The sequence below is a fragment of the Ruditapes philippinarum genome, unplaced genomic scaffold, assembly GCF_026571515.1.
Source record: "Ruditapes philippinarum isolate M1 unplaced genomic scaffold, ASM2657151v2 ctg635_1_1_1_1, whole genome shotgun sequence".
In the NCBI taxonomy this organism is placed as follows: domain Eukaryota; kingdom Metazoa; phylum Mollusca; class Bivalvia; order Venerida; family Veneridae; genus Ruditapes; species Ruditapes philippinarum.
In genome coordinates this window covers 249,736-269,217 of record NW_026852468.1, presented here as the reverse complement: position 1 = coordinate 269,217, position 19,482 = coordinate 249,736, and the positions used below count along the sequence as shown (strand labels likewise).

Below are 19,482 nucleotides of genomic sequence, written 5' to 3'. Positions count from 1 at the left end.
GCTAGGACATGACTGTTTAAGACAAGGCAGCCTCAAATGTGTGCCAAAGATACCCAAGACAAACAAGAAGTGACTAGTATAACACAGTTTTCTTACAGGGACCCTTTTATACATTTAACTGAAAAGAAATACAGTGTAGTTCCAACATTGTCAATCAGACTACATTTGTATATGACGCAAACTATCAATCTTCAAGATTTACATAACTAAATTCATGTAATACTAGTCATTCTGGCTGAATAGATTTGAGAATATAAGCAAATGTTTTGCTTTTACTATAGATTGTTATGAACTGATAATGAAAATGATTAAGTAATCATAATACAATTCTATCCTGGTTTGCTATCTTCCTTAAACAAATAAGGGTCAATGACAATATGGTTCTTCAATGTTTGCCAATTTGATGCATTTAGTATTATGTATTAACACAAACTGACAACATCTGACATGACATATGACATAAACAACATATGCATTAAACTACACAAGTTTGAGAACTTATTCTATATTTTAATGCATTTTAGGTATAAACATTACTAAAGCTTATTTTGTCTTTTATATATTTTGTTTTAGATTGCATAAAACTCGACCTCTGTCATTATGTTAGAGCAATTTTAAACTTGTAACCAAATGATATAAACTTGCATCATACCAAAACCCAATATGACTGTCAAATGTACATTACCTTTTTCCAACAATGTGTATATGAGGATTTCAACGACAACACAGGTTTAACCATCAGATACAGTTTTCGACTATTATTTGTTCGCTTCATTGGCTATAGAGAAGTAATCATAAGAAGAACCTTTGTAATTATCATTTTCATATTTTTCATTTCAATGTATAAATTAAAATGTTCAATCAAATAAAGATATAAACTTCCTTACATCTTCCTGATTTTGACCCTCTTTGAGGATGAACTCTCTGACCATGGACGGACTAAACTCTACAATGTATGAGAAAATGTCAATAGCGGCCGACTTCATCTTAATGTCGTCTAAACCTAGTATGAATTCTATTGCTGGCAAAACGCCTAACCCTGATAGTGTCTGAAACAGAGAATAATAAATTATGAATCTGAGTCTTGATATTATCAAAGGAAGAGAGAGGAAAAGCGATCACAGCAAAATTAATTTTAACACTTATGTTTGCTTAAAAGTAAAACTAATGAGAGTAAAAATTGGACAGGTATTTAATGGAACTAGAGCATCAATCAAACAAAGGACCATGATGGTCCTGAAGTAGCTAACCCAAGATCAATTACTGGAAAATGAAATAATGCGCACAAGTACTCTTGATGGTACACGCCAAACACCTAAGCTCTCACCATTGTTAGTTACTGAGAAATTATTTTCATTATAATTTTATGCAAACTAAATATATGTAAACTAAGGGGACACCCAGGACAGGAGCACTTTGATGACCCCAAGTGGCATGATTTATCTTTATGTCACTATTGTACCTAGGTATGTAGACAATGCTATATGCTCTGGGCATTGAAGACTAAAATGTGTTTTACAAAAAAAATCAATGTAAACTAAGTAATCCCTGGGATGAAACAAATTTTGATCCAAGGGGCATGATTTATGAAACCTTTTTTTAAAAGGACCTCAGTCTCATTCCTGGGAAGTTTGGTAAAAAAATCCACATTGTGGTTAAAGAGATAGTGATTTATGACAGGGTTGCCAGCACTTTGGTGAAATAAAATTCTTTGACTTTTCCCTGACTTTTCCCTGACCAATTCATGTTTTTCACTGACCAAAATCGTCAAACACATAAATGGCCCCCTGACCTCCCCTATAGCCGTCCAATCCTCCCATTATATTTTTGCATGTAAACTTGTATTTATTTTCCAAAATATAAAACATTTACATCAAAGTAATGATTCAAACATTGTGTTCTACTATTCTTAACTATTTCTATTCAAACGCAGTGTGACTTTTGGTCAGTGAAACATATGACATGAAAATCAGAAGAATCATAATGTAAGCATCTGTATTAGAAATCACATAAGTCACTCTTTCCTTCCTAGTAGTAACACATAAAACACCAAGACTATAAGAGTAATACTTGTATGACAAAACTTAAAATTCAAACATCTCTAAACTATAAGAACAATAAACATTTAACACAGTTACTTGTATAAGGCATCATGATAAACTCCACTGATTGTGAAAACAAGAACATAGGGCTGCTTTTGGCATATCATGAAATAATCACTATAAAATTAAAGACTTTGAATGAGTGAAGTAAGTTAGTGTGAAAAAAAGTTAGTGTGAAAAACATAGCATTGCATAATTTAACCAGTTTCCATCATGTTTGCAAGACAAATCCTCTTGTACAATTTCTTAGTGTCAAAGCAAAAAGCAAAGAAGGGCTTTTAATTACTAACAAAATCTAGTCAGTATACATGTATACCAAACTACCATATTGGCATATAACCTGCTTTGCTTTTTGCTTTGACACTAAGAAATTGTACAAGAGGATTTGTCTTGCAAACATGATGGAAACTGGTTAAATTATGCAACAGAAATTACATATTAGTCAGCTCTGGAGGCAAGGGCTGCAAAGCTTTTCAGTCTTTAGGCTGAATGATGTTCTAAGGTAAATAATGGGTATTATAATCACTAAGTTAACATATAATGCTTCTTAATATCACAGTTTACAGTTATTTGAATTTAATGCTTAACTGTGAGAGTGATAAAGTCAAATATTAAATGCTTAAAGACTGCCATAGCCAAGAAAGACCTTCAATGCGTAAATTTTTCGACATTTGAAATAATTTTTCCCTGACTTTTCACTGACTTTTCAGGATTTTCATTTTTCACTGACTAAATTTCAAAATTCCCTGACAATTCCCTGACCTTGAAAAAATACCCAATTTCCCTGACTTTTCAAGTCCGCTGGCAACCCTGTTATGAAATTGTTAATAAAGACAAACAAGAGACACATTGCCATCACGGAGAACTTTCTGGTGAGCTATAAAGTGTTATTATTGTAGTACACTAACTCACCTTGAAGAAATTATCCCTGTTTGGAGGTTGAAGATTCTGTGAGAATGTGCAGAATTCTTTAAGAAAGAAGACAAGATCTCTGCGGGACTCATCATCTTTTTTCTCACTAGTAATACTAGCAAACAACTGCAGTAAGAATTTTTCGTCCTCCTACAATGAACATTTACAAATTATACATTATAACTGGGGTATGCAAACATTTGTATAACTCTTCCTGCCATGCTTGCCATCTGGTATCAGTGATTTTTTTCTTATATTTTACAACAAACAATAAAGACTGTTTCCCCTAGCCCAAAATAAGTATATTTCCCATTAAACTGCTTTATTTTCCCCAACATATGTCACAAGATAAATGACTTGACAGCAGCTGACTTAGAATCAACTAGTTGATAAAAGCTGTCCCTATATATAGCCTCTGCTGTGTACCATGCACATTAAATTATTTTAAACTTGAAATTGTAAATTTTTATAAAATGTCAGGTTTAATTCCTTTCTCACTTGTTGGAATTTGATTTCAGGTTTTCCCCCTTTTCTGTTTTATCCACACAAAAAAATCACTGGATATACTATGAATCAGTTCATGCAAATTATTTGTTTTTGTATTTGTTGCTGTGGCAACTGTACAAGTTTGTTTACCAACAAATTAATTTTCAAATCTAGATTTAAGTACAACTTTGGGTGGCACAACTGAATTTCGCTGAAACTAAGCACATGTGTTCAAATTTTGAATTTTTTATGGTATGAATCAGCTGTATTTTCAATTATTAGTTAGCTTAACATAACAATATTATTAACGAGAAGTGTTTTCATCAACAATTCACAAAAATCATTCAGTGCATACACTAATTTAAAGGGTTTTTAATTCTTTTCTACTATTTTCTTCTTTCTTTCTTCCCCCTTTCCTTTTCTTTTTTCCCTTTACTTTTATTTTTGATATAATATAGAACACCTACACTTATATGACATACATTTAATTCCATATCATATAGAGCATGAAGTCTGTGTATATCTTATAACAAGTTAAAGCAAGTCAGTATGTGTGACTCATAATGCTATTATTAACCAATATGCAATTTTAGGCTTTCAGTACATTTAAATTTTAAGTAACATAGATTAGATATAATTATGTAGACTAAACATTTGTTCATAATGACAATTATTGAAGGGTCAATAAAACCCTTCTTCACCTTTTATAATAATTCCAAGACTATATGTGAAAGAAATAAACATTATCTCATCCCATATGTATATGGCAAGATGTTTTCATGTAAATTATTGTATGATACCAAATGAATTCCAATAATGCTCAAGAAAGTTTGATTATATCCATAACATGTTCAATTGAAATTTATCATAACTTGTCTGAATTAAATGTACATTAATCAGAACTTCAAATATCTTTGATCTAAATTAAGTAAAATTACAATATTTTATTTTTAACCACACCATTTTTATAACAAAGCTTTGTTTCTATGGAAACCATTAATGTTAAAACACAATGCAGTCCAAAATAAGGAAATTGTGAAAGGACAGTCACGTCTTTTGGCAGTGTTACCACTATCAGACCCATCGGTACTTTTTCCCAAAATGGCCAGGAAAAAGCATGACAGTTAAATGATGGTTATGCATATGTAAATTAGGAAACATTAACATATTTACATAATCATAATAAATTAAATTACACTTGAATTAGTGATTGAGGAAGACATAATGATATATATATATATACCTGATGACATATACCAACTTGGATCAATTTACTGCACGAGATCATTTACTTAATATCACACTTGCATACACTGTTTTACATGATTTTCAGTGGAAAACTTCCAAATGGTATAAATTACCTTAGCATTACAACCAATACTAGGTCTTTATGCAGATCAAGTCTGTCAAATAAATTTAACAGTGCACAAGGTTTAGGCTGCTATCATGATAATTTTTGTTCTGGATATTGCTGAATCATGAATAATATCACCTCAAACGTCTTAATGAAAATAACCATAGTTTTACTGATATTTTAGTTAACAGCTGACAAACCAAAACAGATAATAAAAGGTGCCACAATGACTATTAATAAATATCAGCAAAGCAGGCTATGTATTTATTTCATATATATTATATTGGATCAACACTATCTATTAGACTGTCCATTTCATTAAATAGAGGACAATTGTTTTGTCCTGTGTAAGATCATAATATATTTCACCCATTGAACACCAAAAAATATATTTCACAAGTGGCCAGCCACAAGTGAAATATGATTTTTAGGTGGTCACAAGGTAAAATATATGAGCCGCGTCACGACAAAACCAACATAATGGGTTTGCAACTAGCATGGATCCAGACCAGCCTGCGCATCCGCGCAGTCTGATCAGGATCCATGCTGTTCGCTTACAAACCCTATAACAAGTAGAGAAACTGATAGCGAACAGCATGGATCCTGATCAGACTGTGCGGATGTGCAGGCTGGTCTTGATCCATGCTGGTTGCAAACCAATTACGTTGGTTTTGTCATGACGCGGCTCATATACTGATCTTACACTAAACTAAACAAATTTTCTTTTCATTATATGCAAAGAAACATTTAAAAGACATTTTAACCTAATACTAAATGAAAAGCGCGCCAAATAATTATACGACATGACGGCATTTACGTCACATTATTCAGTTGGTTTCCGGTACTGTGAATGCTGGTATTTCACTGAAAGGGGCTTAAAATCAAAACAGTGAAATTATCAAATTGATAATTTCACTGCTTCAAACAGTGAAATTATCAGTTTTATATTTCATTGATATATTTCTATAAACCACGGAAAAGCATGTAATAAATAATTATAACAAAATTATGTTGGTCTGCAACAAATATCTTATATTATAAATCCACTTCTACCTTCAACCAAAAACTTTTGAAATTGTTGCATTATGGCGTAATTTTAAAGCAAATATATCAACACCATGAAAACCAAATAAGACACTACTGTAGCTCAATTTTTAAGTAAGCAAAATTGTCCAAATGAGTATGTAAATTCTGGCTATCAACAATACAATAAACTTGCACATTTAGCTTATACTTTAAATACTGAAGCTAACCATTGTAAAGAATACAGTGAGTGAACAGAGTATGAAAACTTAAAATTTGCGTACCTGCACCATGCTCACTATTTCCACCTTGTTGAAAAAAATGAATGAAGTCAAGGTTGACAACATGTTTTCCTCAAACACTGATGGAGTGGGAAGTATCACATCTTGAATATATTGAACTCTATAAGTTTGGTGTATCTTAGATACAAGTTCTTTGTTTGTAAATGGAATTACTTCCTTGAATTTGGCAGTTTTTTGTAGATATTCTCTATGTTTAGCTGGCAGAGGGTGTGAAGGGTCATACTCAAGTACACCTACAACATCAAATATGGTGTCCTCTTGAAACAGAATTTCAAATAGAGCATTTTTGTTTAACAAGAACACACTTTTGAAGATGTCATACAAATGATGAAGGCCTTCTATATTTTCCAAATCCTCACACATATGAAACAAGTCTAGTAACTTTTTAATATAGCCGTCCTGTTCAATTACTAGTGCTAGTTTTTCCCTACGGATGGGTGATGTAAGAACACTACCAAACAGCTCCGAGATCTCTACAAGTTTACTTAGTTCACAGACAGGTAAATCTATAGGGTGGGCTACTTCAGGCATCTCTTCAAACCTTTCGTCTTCAGATTCTTCTATAATATCTTGTGTTATATCAACAGAGGGATCCTTTCCTTGAACCTGAAATATCAATGATACAACAACCTTCATTTACAAACTTTATTTTTTGACAAGATGGTCAGTAGAATATGAAACTTAAGGTCATTGACCCATCCCACAAACTGGATATTTTCAGGGCCACAGGGTAGATTTAGCACTGGCTAACAATTAGATCAATACATACAATCTTCTCATTCATAAATTATAATTCCATTCATAGGAACTTATTTATAGTTCTTAAGATCAAAGTCAAAAATAGGGATGTTCATGTGGTGCCTGTTCATGCCTGAAATAATGCTTGGAAGGGCACCACCAGTAATGCCAATAGTCTCCTTAAACCAATATTGTGTTGGTGCGACATAAAACTCAAATGTCATAAACATGTAATAATTATTAAGCAAAACGCAAGTGTTGAATAAATGAAGCTTTATTGAAAAATAAGAGGAGATGCATATCATAATGTAGCACTTACATTACATATCTTCTCCCAGATTTCATCACATCCTGCTTTCTCCTGGAAGCTAAGGGCAAGATCATAATTCTCTCCTTCAGACCACACTATCAGAGTTTCCTGTTGGAGGGAGTGAAAGATTATACAGACATCTTCTAATCATAAGTTCCATATTACTAAAGGATGAAACCAATGAAGAATGTATGAACCTATTGTTTAGTATGATGATGTAAACACCTTTACTTCTGAGTCATTGAATGTTTTACAATAGCATATCTTTATAGAGAATTGCAGGTTGTATGTATTTTGACAATATCTTTATTGATTTTACAAATTATTACATAGATGAAGTAAAAAAAAAGTATTAAGGTTATTGTGAAAACATGCACATAAAAAACAATTAACACTCAATTTAAGCATGTCATCAAAATAGAGGATACCTGCTGTTTTTGATAGGCTGTGTCAGGTTGAATTTTAGACTCAAGGAGTATTGACCCTGAAAGAACAATAATTCATCATAAGTATAACAAAGGTCAATGATGATAAACCATGAAAACATATTCAAACCTAATGTTTTAATTGTGCAGCTAGGCACACAGACATGCAGTTTCTGCTATAATTTGATGGAAATAAGTTATTACACTTTACAACCTGACTTTTTTAAACAATGCTAGATCATGGTATGCCAAATGAAACTAATTATGGGATACACAGTTGTGAAAATGTCTGAGGTGATGACAAAATGTTTAATTGCAATTAAAGTATTTGTATATATATGTTAAAATAATTCTTATTTTAAAGGGATACACAGGCAAATTAATGAAAAAAATATTAAAATGATCTTATGTACTCAAATCACGCTAAAATGACATTTTTTTAAAGTCCCAGCATGAATTTCTGTATAAATTCTATATATTTTGGGTTTTAAGTGTAAATATATCTATATATGTTGAACGAAATTTAGACGCCGACTGAATCACCGAGTAGTTTTAAAACAAGTCATGTGACTTGAACAAACCCTGGAAGTTACAATAACAGATATTTTGGATATTGTATGATTGAAACAAGTCTAAGTCGTTCATTTGACATGTTCTTTAACGTTTCCAGAGTTCACTTTGACAACTATTGTGAAATCTTAACGCTCTAACCTGACCCACGTGGGTCAGGTTAGGAAACCAACATTTAATTCTTTATAAGGAGAAAATTTTGTTCCTATAACTGCCAAGTGTACTTGTTTTGAGGACATTTACAGAATAATGAATGAAAAACTTAAAACAAAGAAATGAAAATTTTGCCTGTGGGTCCCTTTAAAACCACAGAAAATAAAAATGGGTAAATAATTATCCCTTGGTGACTGTTTAAAACAAGGGCTATCTGGACACCAACCATGCTTGACTATTCTCAGCGCTAGACAGTAAGAAAAGGGGCATAATTCTATACAAAAAAGAATCTCAGAGTTAACCAAAGTGTGGCAGTGACACAGAGTTGAATACAACATGAATACTCAAACTTAAAATGTTACTATTATATCAATGGAAATGTTGATGTGTCTGACAAAATTTTAAGAATTATTTTTGTAATGTTTTTCCTGTCATTTTGACCATTTTTTTATATGGACTTGGAATAAAGTCTGCTGTCAGAGTAATTCCTGTTTCAAGCCAACTGCCCATTACAAATTAGTGTTGATGAAATGGGAGAGTCATTACAAGCATCATTTCTGATACATGTCCATTACTTCCAAACAATTGTCAATAAGTTATTAAGATTTATAACATATGTCAGGTCCAGGAAAATTATATTTCTTACAGGCTATCTATACAAATATACAAAACCCTACAAAATTTCAAATGATATTTTATTGTTAATATCATAAAGTTGCTATTGTAAGACTTGTGGTAAAACAATCAAACTGCAGACATCATTTCAATCAGAATACCTGTCAAATGAAAAACGGATATTGATCTCGTGGCTAAGTATAAAACTATACTAAACGGATATGATGAATCGAATAACCTCCCAGTTTCGTAAAAACAGCAACCTCAACTATGTTTTAAACATATGATGCAATGCATTCTAAAAAATGTTTTATTCTTAGTCTTGAGGCCGATTTCCATAGCACTACTAGCAGAATGCATTAGAATTTCAATGAAATAAGTATACAGGCTATGTCTCTGATTATAAAGTATGAAAAGTATTATAAACAATACGAGGGGTGTCCCAGAATTACGTGAACTTTTGCTGTAACTCAAAAACTACTGAAATTAAAAACAAACAAAATTAACATGAACAAAATGCAACTTTATTGCATTAGTACAAAAAATTTCAAAGTTTTCCGGCAACTGGATCAGTGTCTGTGGGCAGGGTAATGAGACAAGGGGTAGCGGGTGCGGGGCAGTCCATTCCGACGTTACGACGTCATTCCGGTGGCGTCGCTAGTTGTTAATAAATGCGTGGCGTCGAATGTCAGTTTTTCTCAACATAGTCGCCGCCTAACTCAATACACCTATGGTGTCGATATATCCACTGGTCGTACACCGCCCTGTATAATAATAAAAAAGCATACTATTAACTTTTGTTACGAAAATAGTGTTAAAGACGACGGTGATAATGCTGACGCGGTATTATTATTATTATTATTATTTATCATTATTATTTTTATTATTATTATTATTATTATTGTTATTATTTTTATTATTATATTATTATTATTATTATTATTGTGGAGTTTATTTTGTACGCAAAGACAATGTGCGTTAACAAGGGAAATAACCTGCGCACTGCTTACTATAGCAGTTTGAGTTCACTTTCTTAAAAGCTGAAGCGGATAAATTGCGTTTAAAATAATAAATTGTGATTAGCTTAATTTTTAAAAATCATTTTTTTAAACGCAAAATAATGGCTTACCCTTGAATAGTACTCAGCATTGACCTTGGTGTAACGCCTGTCCCGATCTATGACGTCCTTGACTTCCTTAATTGACGCCGCAGTCAACGTTGACTTTCTCCCACGACCCTTGTCGTCTTCAATGTCCTCTCGGCCGTCTCGAAAACGCTTATGCCACTTGAAAACGAGTGATCGACAAACAGGAGGTCTCACTTTTGCAGTCTCCAACATTTCCTGCGTCTGTGTTGGCGTCTTCCCAAGATTAACACAAAACTTGATGATAGTCCGATGTTCCGCGTAATCCGTGGACGTCATTTTTTGTTAAATATCCAAGAGCAACGGTTGTCAGTTGTCCGCTGGTAAACAATAACGGAAACAGCTATGACGTCAAAATTTCAAACGAACGTTCATATGACGTCACTGCATATGCTTACGACGTCGCGCCATTTTTTACGTATAAATACGCAAGATATACGAAAGTAAAGACAACTTATTAATACAAAATATTGGACTGCCCCGCCCTGCGCATACTGCGTTACTATAGCGACGTAAAATATAGAGAAGCAATGTTAGAAATTTAAAAATAATGGACATATTCATTAAGGATATGTTAAAGGTATTGTGTACAAATTTGCTAAAAAATGCATTAAAAAATAAAAAAGTTATAGCGAAAGTCCACGTAATTCTGGGACACCCCTCGTATGTAACTGAATAAAGCTGGTTATACCGATATAGACCGGTACATAGTATATTTGAGTCATGTGTTTTTGATTCTATTTTTGTCAGTCAAAATGCAGGGTGAGTTACCCTAGAAAGATTCTTTGAGACCTGCTATGACCTGTTTTCATTATTGCCAATATGATTACTTAGAATTTATTTTTAAATACAAATTAAAAACACTGTACGAGGCTCGTCACAAGTGAGTCTGTACAAATTTTCTGCTTTGTATCCCAGTTTCATAGAAATATCAAATAAAAGTCAACTTCGCAAAAAAAGGTATTGAGTTCCAAGCGTATATTGCATGGTGATCTTAAAGAGTTTTATCTGCCTATATGCGGGTCTACAGACTATCATCAGATAATCAGAACTATGATTATGTAGAAGCGTGGATCGATTAACAACATATTTCATTGGTAAGAGACATGCTTAATTTTGTGGGTTTGGCTCCTTGCAATTGGTAGTGCGTTGCTGGTTTTTGTTAGGGGATGCGTTCATTTAATGTTGCCCTTCCTTGTTGATCTTTGTTTTCACATTTTATGCATTGTAAGTGTGGATATAAAAGTAAATAACTGTGATATTCTCGAATTAACTAAGCACTGCACTGTTGGTGTTTAATCCAAGTAAAGGCAGTGATTGCTATCACAAACCAGTATTATTACAACAAAACTTATACATGTATATTTATTATATAACTTAGCAGTGTCACCTTAAAATATTTTAAGTTGAAATTGGAGATAATTAAATATTTTCTGTGATATCAAATTAGAAATTGGATTGTGAATAGACAAACAAATTGTGTCAAGTATCACCATTCTTTTTCCACAGTTTTATGGAAACTGGTCAAGTTAGGTTAAAATTTAAACAAATCTATTATTATTGACCAAAAGTTGACAAAATTGTCAATAAAGTGTTGTTTTTTCTTCGCTTAATCTAATGCAGAAATTGCACAGCAACTGGTATAAATAGGAAAGATTATTCAAAATGGTAATGAATCACAACAGTGGTTGGGAAAAATTCGAGATATGGTATGCCTAGTCCTAGGTTTATATTATATGTAGGCTGGTATAAATGTATCATATTTTAAGCTAAATATTAACTCAATATACTGGTCATTATATCTATGATGTAATAAATGTTAACTCTTAGTGCCACAATTACAACATGTAACCAAGTATTTAGTAATATTTTTAAGGTTTATTGTTATAATATCAAACCAAAGAATTTAATTCGTTTTTCCCCCTATGTTAAATACTTTTCCAGATCCTGGTCATCCTGGTTCTTGGATCCAGATATTGTCTTCTACAAATGCATGGTACTAGAAATACCCTGGATGGCCTAAAAGCTGATTGCAGGGTTCCCACTATTATTTAGGAGTGAAATTCCAGGTTTTTTCCAGGTTTTTTCAAGGATTTTTTTTTAAATTCCAGGTTTTTCAATTTGAGAATTCCAGGTATTTTCCAGACTTCCTACGAGCCCGTAAAGGGTGAAAACATAATATGTCTCGTTTTTCAAACGGGCATATAAAAATATTGTTCATTTTACTTGCACGAATGACAAATCTTAATTGGCCTGTAAGAGTTTTGTCATTTTAATGAAAACAGTATATATTTACAATATTGGCATAAAACTATTAAACATGGGTCAGTCATAACAAAACTTTAATAGTGAATGAGAAACGAAGCAATTATATTAAATTTTCAGCAAAGTAATTACATATGTTTTAGCAGCACCACAAGAAAACAAACAAAGTGCTTGTGTGACTAGCATGGATCCAGACAAGTGTGGCTATCCATGCAGTCACATCAGGCAGGCTTCGTGAAAGTTGCCGGACCGTCGGACATGTCCGGCAATAATCAGGCCGGTCCGATTTTTTTCCCGAGTTCCAGACCTTATGTCCGGTACGAATACCGGGATATATGATATCCAAGGCCGATCAAGATCGAGTTTTCTCCCTTGAATAAAATAATGTAAAACGAGTTTTGATTCGCCGTTTCATTAAAAGTGTCCAATCAAATTCTAGATACATAGGACTTTCAATGACCTTGAACTCGGAAGAAAATGTCAGTGTAACTGCATTATTACGATGGCGCTACACCAGGCTATCTAATGAAGAAAAAAAAAAGCGAAACATAATCTTTAAAAGTTGCTATGTCTTTAAAACAAGAGCGATCAGTAATCACATGTGTCGCCTCATGATGGCCAATTTCATGTTGGGACAAAGTTTGTGACAGACGGACAGACAGACGGACAGTGCACAACTAGACTTGGTACTGATCATTCCTGTAAAGTTTGGATAAAATTGCACCAGTAGTTTATGAGGAGTAGTCCGGACAAGCTTTTGCGTATCTGGCAACACACAGAAAAAACACCTTTTTATTAAAGGGCCATAAAAATGTTACACAAGCTTTAGGCAGACAGTATGGATCCTTACAAGACTGTACAGATGTGAAGGACTCACCTGGATCCATGCTTGTCACAAACACACTTGTTTTCTCATGGGGTGGCTTATATATATTACAAAAGATGTCATTTTTGATGCCAGTCATATCCAAATGTATAATAATAAGGTGTAATTTGTTTTGTTGATTTTTTTCCTATTCCTATTTCTCTGTCTCGCAACTGGCGCACTAGCGCAGACGACATATTTGCTGGACGACTGTGCAGTAAATAAACACAGACGTGCTTATTATTTTTTTGTTCGTTTTCATTGTTAATTTCTAGCGAGGTTTCAAAGCCATTACGGCATAAAAAGCTGAATTTGATTTGTAAAATGTTCAAAATACCAAGATAGCTTGTTAAAACCATCCCCGGTGGAAGAAAACATCAATAATCCAAACCAGGAAATGGACGTTGCTTCGGCGGCAGCCATATTGTTCAATATCGATTACTTCCCTTAGCAGTACGGACTAAATACCAGACTATTCCCGGACTGAGCAAATTCCCGGCGTTTTCACGACCGGGAGTTGCGATTTTGAAAATCACGGACTTTTCCCGTTTTTCCCGGTAGCGTGGGAACCCTGTGATTGTCTCATTTTCAAAGTAAAAATGTTAAAATATGAACGTTATGTAATGTAAAAGCAGTATTTTATGTATTTGAAGAGTAGTTCTAGCTTTCAACACTTTATAAGCCGCTTTTTGCTTTTTTAACATTTTTTCTTTATTCAAAGTTTTGGATCAGACCCGTTATGAAACCTAACCAGAATAAAACACATTGGTGAAACCTTATTTAAATTTGCAAATATCCTTTAGCTTTTTCACTATAAGTTCTATATTTCTTAAGGTATTCACTTCAAACTTAAAATATAAGTTTCTGGTCATCAACCACATCATATGTGACAAGGTTTACAACTCTAGCACAAAAATTATCAGAATGACCTCCCTTGAACTTAGAATTTTTATGAAAACATGTTTATAAATCTAGAATCCATATTTCCAGAATTATCTCCTTAAACTTTGCATTTTTCTTATTCATTCTTTAACTTTCTTATTTCGTCATGGACTTACGTAATTTATTCTTGCCCATTGTCCGATGAATATATCATTTCAACATCTTTCTAGACTGTTTAAATTATAAAATGTTAATACTGTCAATTAAATTGCATATCATACGGTGAAACATCAATTAAACTTGCTGATGTCGACCATGTCACTTCGGAAGTATGCGAGACCTCATATGATGTAATTCGTGGGAACCACTTTGAGTACTGGCATGTACTATATAAAAATATCTTTCTTGACAAGACATGATTTCAATACTCGAGATTTTGTTTTAATTTACTATTTTTTATTTTACAGTACTTAAATAAAATAGTAGAATATAACTCAGCAAATCACCTTTAATAATTATGTAAAAAAAAGTATTTTGTAAAATAAAATGAATAAAAGGACATCAGGGCTACAGATAACATTTTGTGTATATTGGGTAATTACCCCTTGTTTTGTGATCTATTGGGTTTTTTCTATTTTCTTTGAGTTATTTCTGTATTTTTTACCCTACCCCCTCTAACCAATTTGGGTTATAAAGCACAAGCTCATGTATTTTACCTTCATTGTAGACTGTTGTAGGTTTTGTATGGTTATAAAAAAGCTACTTACTACTTTGCTTTATGGTTAATTGGCCTAGGAGATTTCCAAGCTGCCTGATATAATTAAAAGGTTAAAACAGTCTGAAACAGTTTGATCTGCCTGATGTACGCGTTAAGTAATAATTTACGTCATTAAGCACCAGTTCAAATGTAGTTTGCATAAATAAGAATTCATTTACTTTTTTTACCCTTAGTTATTATTTCTATTGGGTTTTTAGACATTTTAATTGGGTAATAACGCAAATACGCATGTTATCTGCAGCCCTGGGACATGACATTGTTTTCCTAACCTTCCACGCAGGTCAATCTTGTACTCATGTGATCAAACATTTTGGCAAGATGGTGAAAAAACAGTAAATATTTTCACCTATCAGAAACCGATCAGAAATTTTTAGGTAGTTAAAATTGTTGTGTGGCTGATTTGCCTAATTTTGAGGCTTATTTGACTAATTTTGGGGCCGATTTGACTTGGGGCTGATCTGACTAGTTTGCTAAAATTTCTTTTGGATAATTGTTATATTTATCAAAAAATGGTAGCTTCTATAGTAAATAACTATTTCATTTTAGATTTTTTCTGTATAATATGATGGTGGGCCTAATAAGGCTTCCATTCCCGGTAGATAGTACAACCAGGATATATAATTTAATTATCATTTGCTTCTCTTTACTTCATGGCGTGCTCAATGAATACTATTGGTTGAACCAAGTTAAAAAATAAGATTTTCTGTTACCTTGTGGTTTTAACATCATAGATTATTTTATATAGATAGACTGTAAAAAGTGGGGTATGGTTAATTGGTTTAACCATAAATCCAGAAATTTCCTGGATCTGATTCTTTAACTTTGGAATTGTAATTTCCTCTTTGATATGATCACCATCGAATTTTCATTTACTATTCAATGACTATTCCTTACCATCTGTTTCTGATCGCACAAGAAGAGACATTCCTTTCAACCTCTCTACGTAAGCTGATGATACATGACCAGTGCCTCTGTCATCCCATTGCCTTTCCTCATTCAGCATGTACAGCTTCACTCTACGTCTAGTGCTCGTGTCTGCCATTATTTTACTTGGTAATTACTTTGTCGAGTTTAATAAAATATCGTTTTCATTAAACTACCGTCTCGATCGCAACATTGGAGCGTCTCTACAAACAAACGGACAGATAAAGCCGCGATCACTGAAAAAGACAAAAATTAATTTTGGTATAAAAGAAAATCAAAAGAAATCAATTGAACTATTGACAGCAGAAATAATCGACAGAGCCAAATGGATAAGAAGTCATATGAATTACCTACTGCAGGATTTAATGGGACCTTTAAATTGTGAAAATGAGCCAAATCCAGGTCGGATTCAATTTAGTGTATTTGTCGCCATCTTGAATGTGATTAAACTTGATTTGGGGTTTTCATTTGAAACTCCACGGTGATACGGTGTCATTTTACTAACTGTGTTCGTTTCAAAAGTCCTACGTGAATATCATATCAAAGGACTGACGTTTCGTTTTTCAGGATGGCACTTTGTGTTAATGGACTTGAAGATGTAGGGCCATGAGATATGTTTTCTCTCATTGATACACAAAATAAAATCTACGGATGATGATATAATAAATACATTGACCAAGATGGAGTTTAATTATTAGAACATGTATCTAAGTCAACGACCTCAAATTTCTCTTTCAACTTTTGTTGAACAAAGTAGAACAACACCGGCCATTTAAAGCTAAACTAGATACAAAGAGTAGATCTAATTAATATATAATTGATACTGTATATTTATTATGTCAGTATTTTTAGAAAGATTGAGTGAATTTCTTAAAAATGACGAAAAAAAATGGCCATGTATTCAGCCGATTAAAATTTAGCTTTAATCTAAACAAATAATTCTTTGACAGTACATTACATGCAATGTTTCTATTACCGACAGAATTGCTTACACCGACCCTTTCATGAACTTTTTTTCCAAATAGAAACATTTCAGAATTCAAAGCATTATCATGACGGTAGCAAATGTGTGTGTGTTTTTATTTATCTCGTGCGCACGAGATAATATGTCGTGGCCACGAATTACTATGTCGTGAACACGAATTACTAAGTCGTGGCCACGAGATGCTATGTCGTGGCCACGAGATTATTAAGTCGTGGGAACGAGATTATTAAGTCGTGGGCACGAGATAAGTATGTCGTGGGCACGAGATAGTTCGTGGGGACAAGATACTCTGTGGTGGCCATATCTCATGATATATTCATATGTGAAATTTGGGTTGAATATGTGCAACCGTTACTAAGATAATGAACGGAAACTGATGATGACGGAAGGACGGAATGACGGAACAGGGTAACACTACATATATAACAAGTAGGGACCTAATGGGTCGTCAATGTTACTCTCCCTTTTTGAAAATAATATCATAAAAAAGTAAAAATTTAATTTAGAATACATGTTTTATACATGAACGTCATATGTAATACGGTTCAAAGTGTCCCTTAGAACTGGTTACAAGCCAACTTTTACAGTTAATTCAACGCAGATTTTTTTTATTCATAACTTACTGGTACATAGTTAACACTGGTTGTCGGGTTACACGACTTACCGGAATCGGCCGAATTACCGGAATCGACCGGAATCGGCGGTGAATTACCGGAATCGACCTGTAACTTTGTAATAATTAAACTTTTTAAGTTTTTTCTTGCAATTTTATAAAATATAAACAATATCAATGATTTATGAAAAGATTTTTATAAATAAAATCGCTTTTAATTAATTTAACAAGAGATCTAATATCGGCGAGCTACTGCCAAACTGCCCGTGACCGGAATCGGCCTGTTATTTCGTTGTTTATGCAACTTTTAATGTTCCTTTTGCATGTTTTTATAAAACCTAAATATTAACATTAATCTTCCTAGAGATTGTGAAAAAAATCGCTTTTAAATAATAATAATAAACAAATATTTATGATCAGCGAAAACGGGCAAACTGCCGGAATCGGCAAAGGATTACCGAAATCGGCCTGTAATTTGCTTATCTTTATACTTTAAACAAAATATTTGCACCCTTGATATTAAATAAAATATAGCAATGATATGTAATCAGATTATTGTCAATAAAATCACTTTTTATTAATTAAACAAGATATTTAATATCGGCGAGTTACTGCCATACTGTCGGAATCGGCGAAGGATTACCGAAATCGACGTATAATTTAGTCTATTGTACATTTTTAACGTTTCTGTTGCATTGTTAATATTCGTCTTATAAAATATAAATATTATGAATGATATTTAAAAGTTTCTTTCATTCTTTTATTTTGTAAATTTCAATTCGCCTTTGGTGAATAAAGCAAGAGATCGAAGATCGGCGAGTTACATATACTGTCATACAGCCGAAATAGCCGAATGATTACCGGAATCGGCCTGTATTATTGTAATTTATGGACTTTGCAAGAAAAAAATGAAAACAATATCATTGATATCTAAAAAGATTTCTGAAAATGAAGAATCCTTATTAAATAATAAACTAGAGATCTAAGGTCGGCGAATTACTGCCATATCGCATATATGCAGTGTCAGGGCTATCGGACAATTACCGGAATCGGTCTGTTTTTTCCCCACCAATATTTCAACGTTTAAAAAATAACCTTGAATTATTTTATTAAATGCAAACACAATATAAACGATTTTTATAATGTTTATTGAAATCGGTATTAAATAAGAAGCAAAAGATTTATGAAAAATCGCTGTTATATAATAATAAAAAGATTAATATTGAAGATCGGCAAAAACGGGAAACCTGTCGGAATAGGCGATGGATTACCGGAATCGACCTGTAATTTGGTTATTTGTGAACTTTTTAAATATTTCTTTTGCATGTTTTTATAAGATATAAACATTTTCAACGATATTCATTTTTGTAAGTAAATTCGCTTTTAATTAATAAAACAAGAGACCTAAGATCGGCGAATTACTGTCATACTGCCGATATAGGGGAAGGATGGGCGGGATCAGCCTGTATACTATAGTTATTTTTATGTTATTTTATTAAATGCAAATAATATCATTGATATAAAAAGATTTTTTTATGAAATAAAGGTCACTTCTTATTATAAACTAGATGTCTAAGATAGACTAATTACTATCACAGTGCCTGAATTAACAGGTAAATACCGGAATTAGTCTGTTATTTTGTTATATTTCGGCGTTTTAAAAATATCTTTCCATATTTTATTAAATACAAACAATTCAAATGATATTTAATAATATTTATTGTAATCGCTATTACATAATAAACAAGGTGATCTATGATTTTTTCCATACTACCGAATCGACGAGCGATTACCGGAATCGGCTTCACTTCGTCTAGGATTACTGGAATCGATTCTAATTTTGTTATGAATGTGAACTCAATATTATTATTATCATTTATTTTTGCATGTATTTACAAACATTATCATTGATCTTTTATGGAATAATGCAATATCGTCTTTACATTATATTTTTCAGGACATTGCTAACAGAGGATTGTTTGAAATGACGGATAACAATGGGCCAGTTTAGTCTTTCTTTATGTTTGCAAAACTCA

General features: G+C 32.8%; 2 protein-coding genes across 4 annotated transcripts in view; both read right to left on the bottom strand.

Moving 5' to 3' along the window:
* The window catches only part of LOC132713833 (serine/threonine-protein phosphatase 4 regulatory subunit 3A-like), a 29,013-nt gene extending 12,654 nt beyond the window's left edge, over window positions 1-16,359 (bottom strand). For 2 of the 3 annotated variants that reach the window (XM_060696512.1, XM_060696527.1), the window contains exons 1-7: window positions 16,199-16,359; window positions 15,819-16,084; window positions 7,656-7,711; window positions 7,237-7,335; window positions 6,162-6,785; window positions 3,015-3,164; window positions 888-1,049 (exon numbers count right to left, since the gene is read on the bottom strand). In XM_060696512.1, the coding sequence (XP_060552495.1) occupies window positions 888-1,049; window positions 3,015-3,164; window positions 6,162-6,785; window positions 7,237-7,335; window positions 7,656-7,711; window positions 15,819-15,966 (1,239 nt within the window). In that variant the 5' untranslated portion in view covers window positions 15,967-16,084; window positions 16,199-16,359. The remainder of the gene's footprint in view (window positions 1-887; window positions 1,050-3,014; window positions 3,165-6,161; window positions 6,786-7,236; window positions 7,336-7,655; window positions 7,712-15,818; window positions 16,085-16,198) is intronic. The other variant, XM_060696520.1, reaches the window with a different exon arrangement.
* LOC132713824 (protein GVQW3-like) lies at window positions 9,454-10,804 on the bottom strand. Its single transcript, XM_060696500.1, has 2 exons — window positions 10,120-10,804; window positions 9,454-9,754 (listed from the first exon to the last, which is right to left on the bottom strand). The coding sequence occupies exons 1-2, from the start codon at window positions 10,411-10,413 to the stop codon at window positions 9,719-9,721; spliced, it is 330 nt and encodes a 109-aa protein (XP_060552483.1). The 5' UTR covers window positions 10,414-10,804; the 3' UTR covers window positions 9,454-9,718.
* Window positions 16,360-19,482: the final 3,123 nt, after the last annotated feature.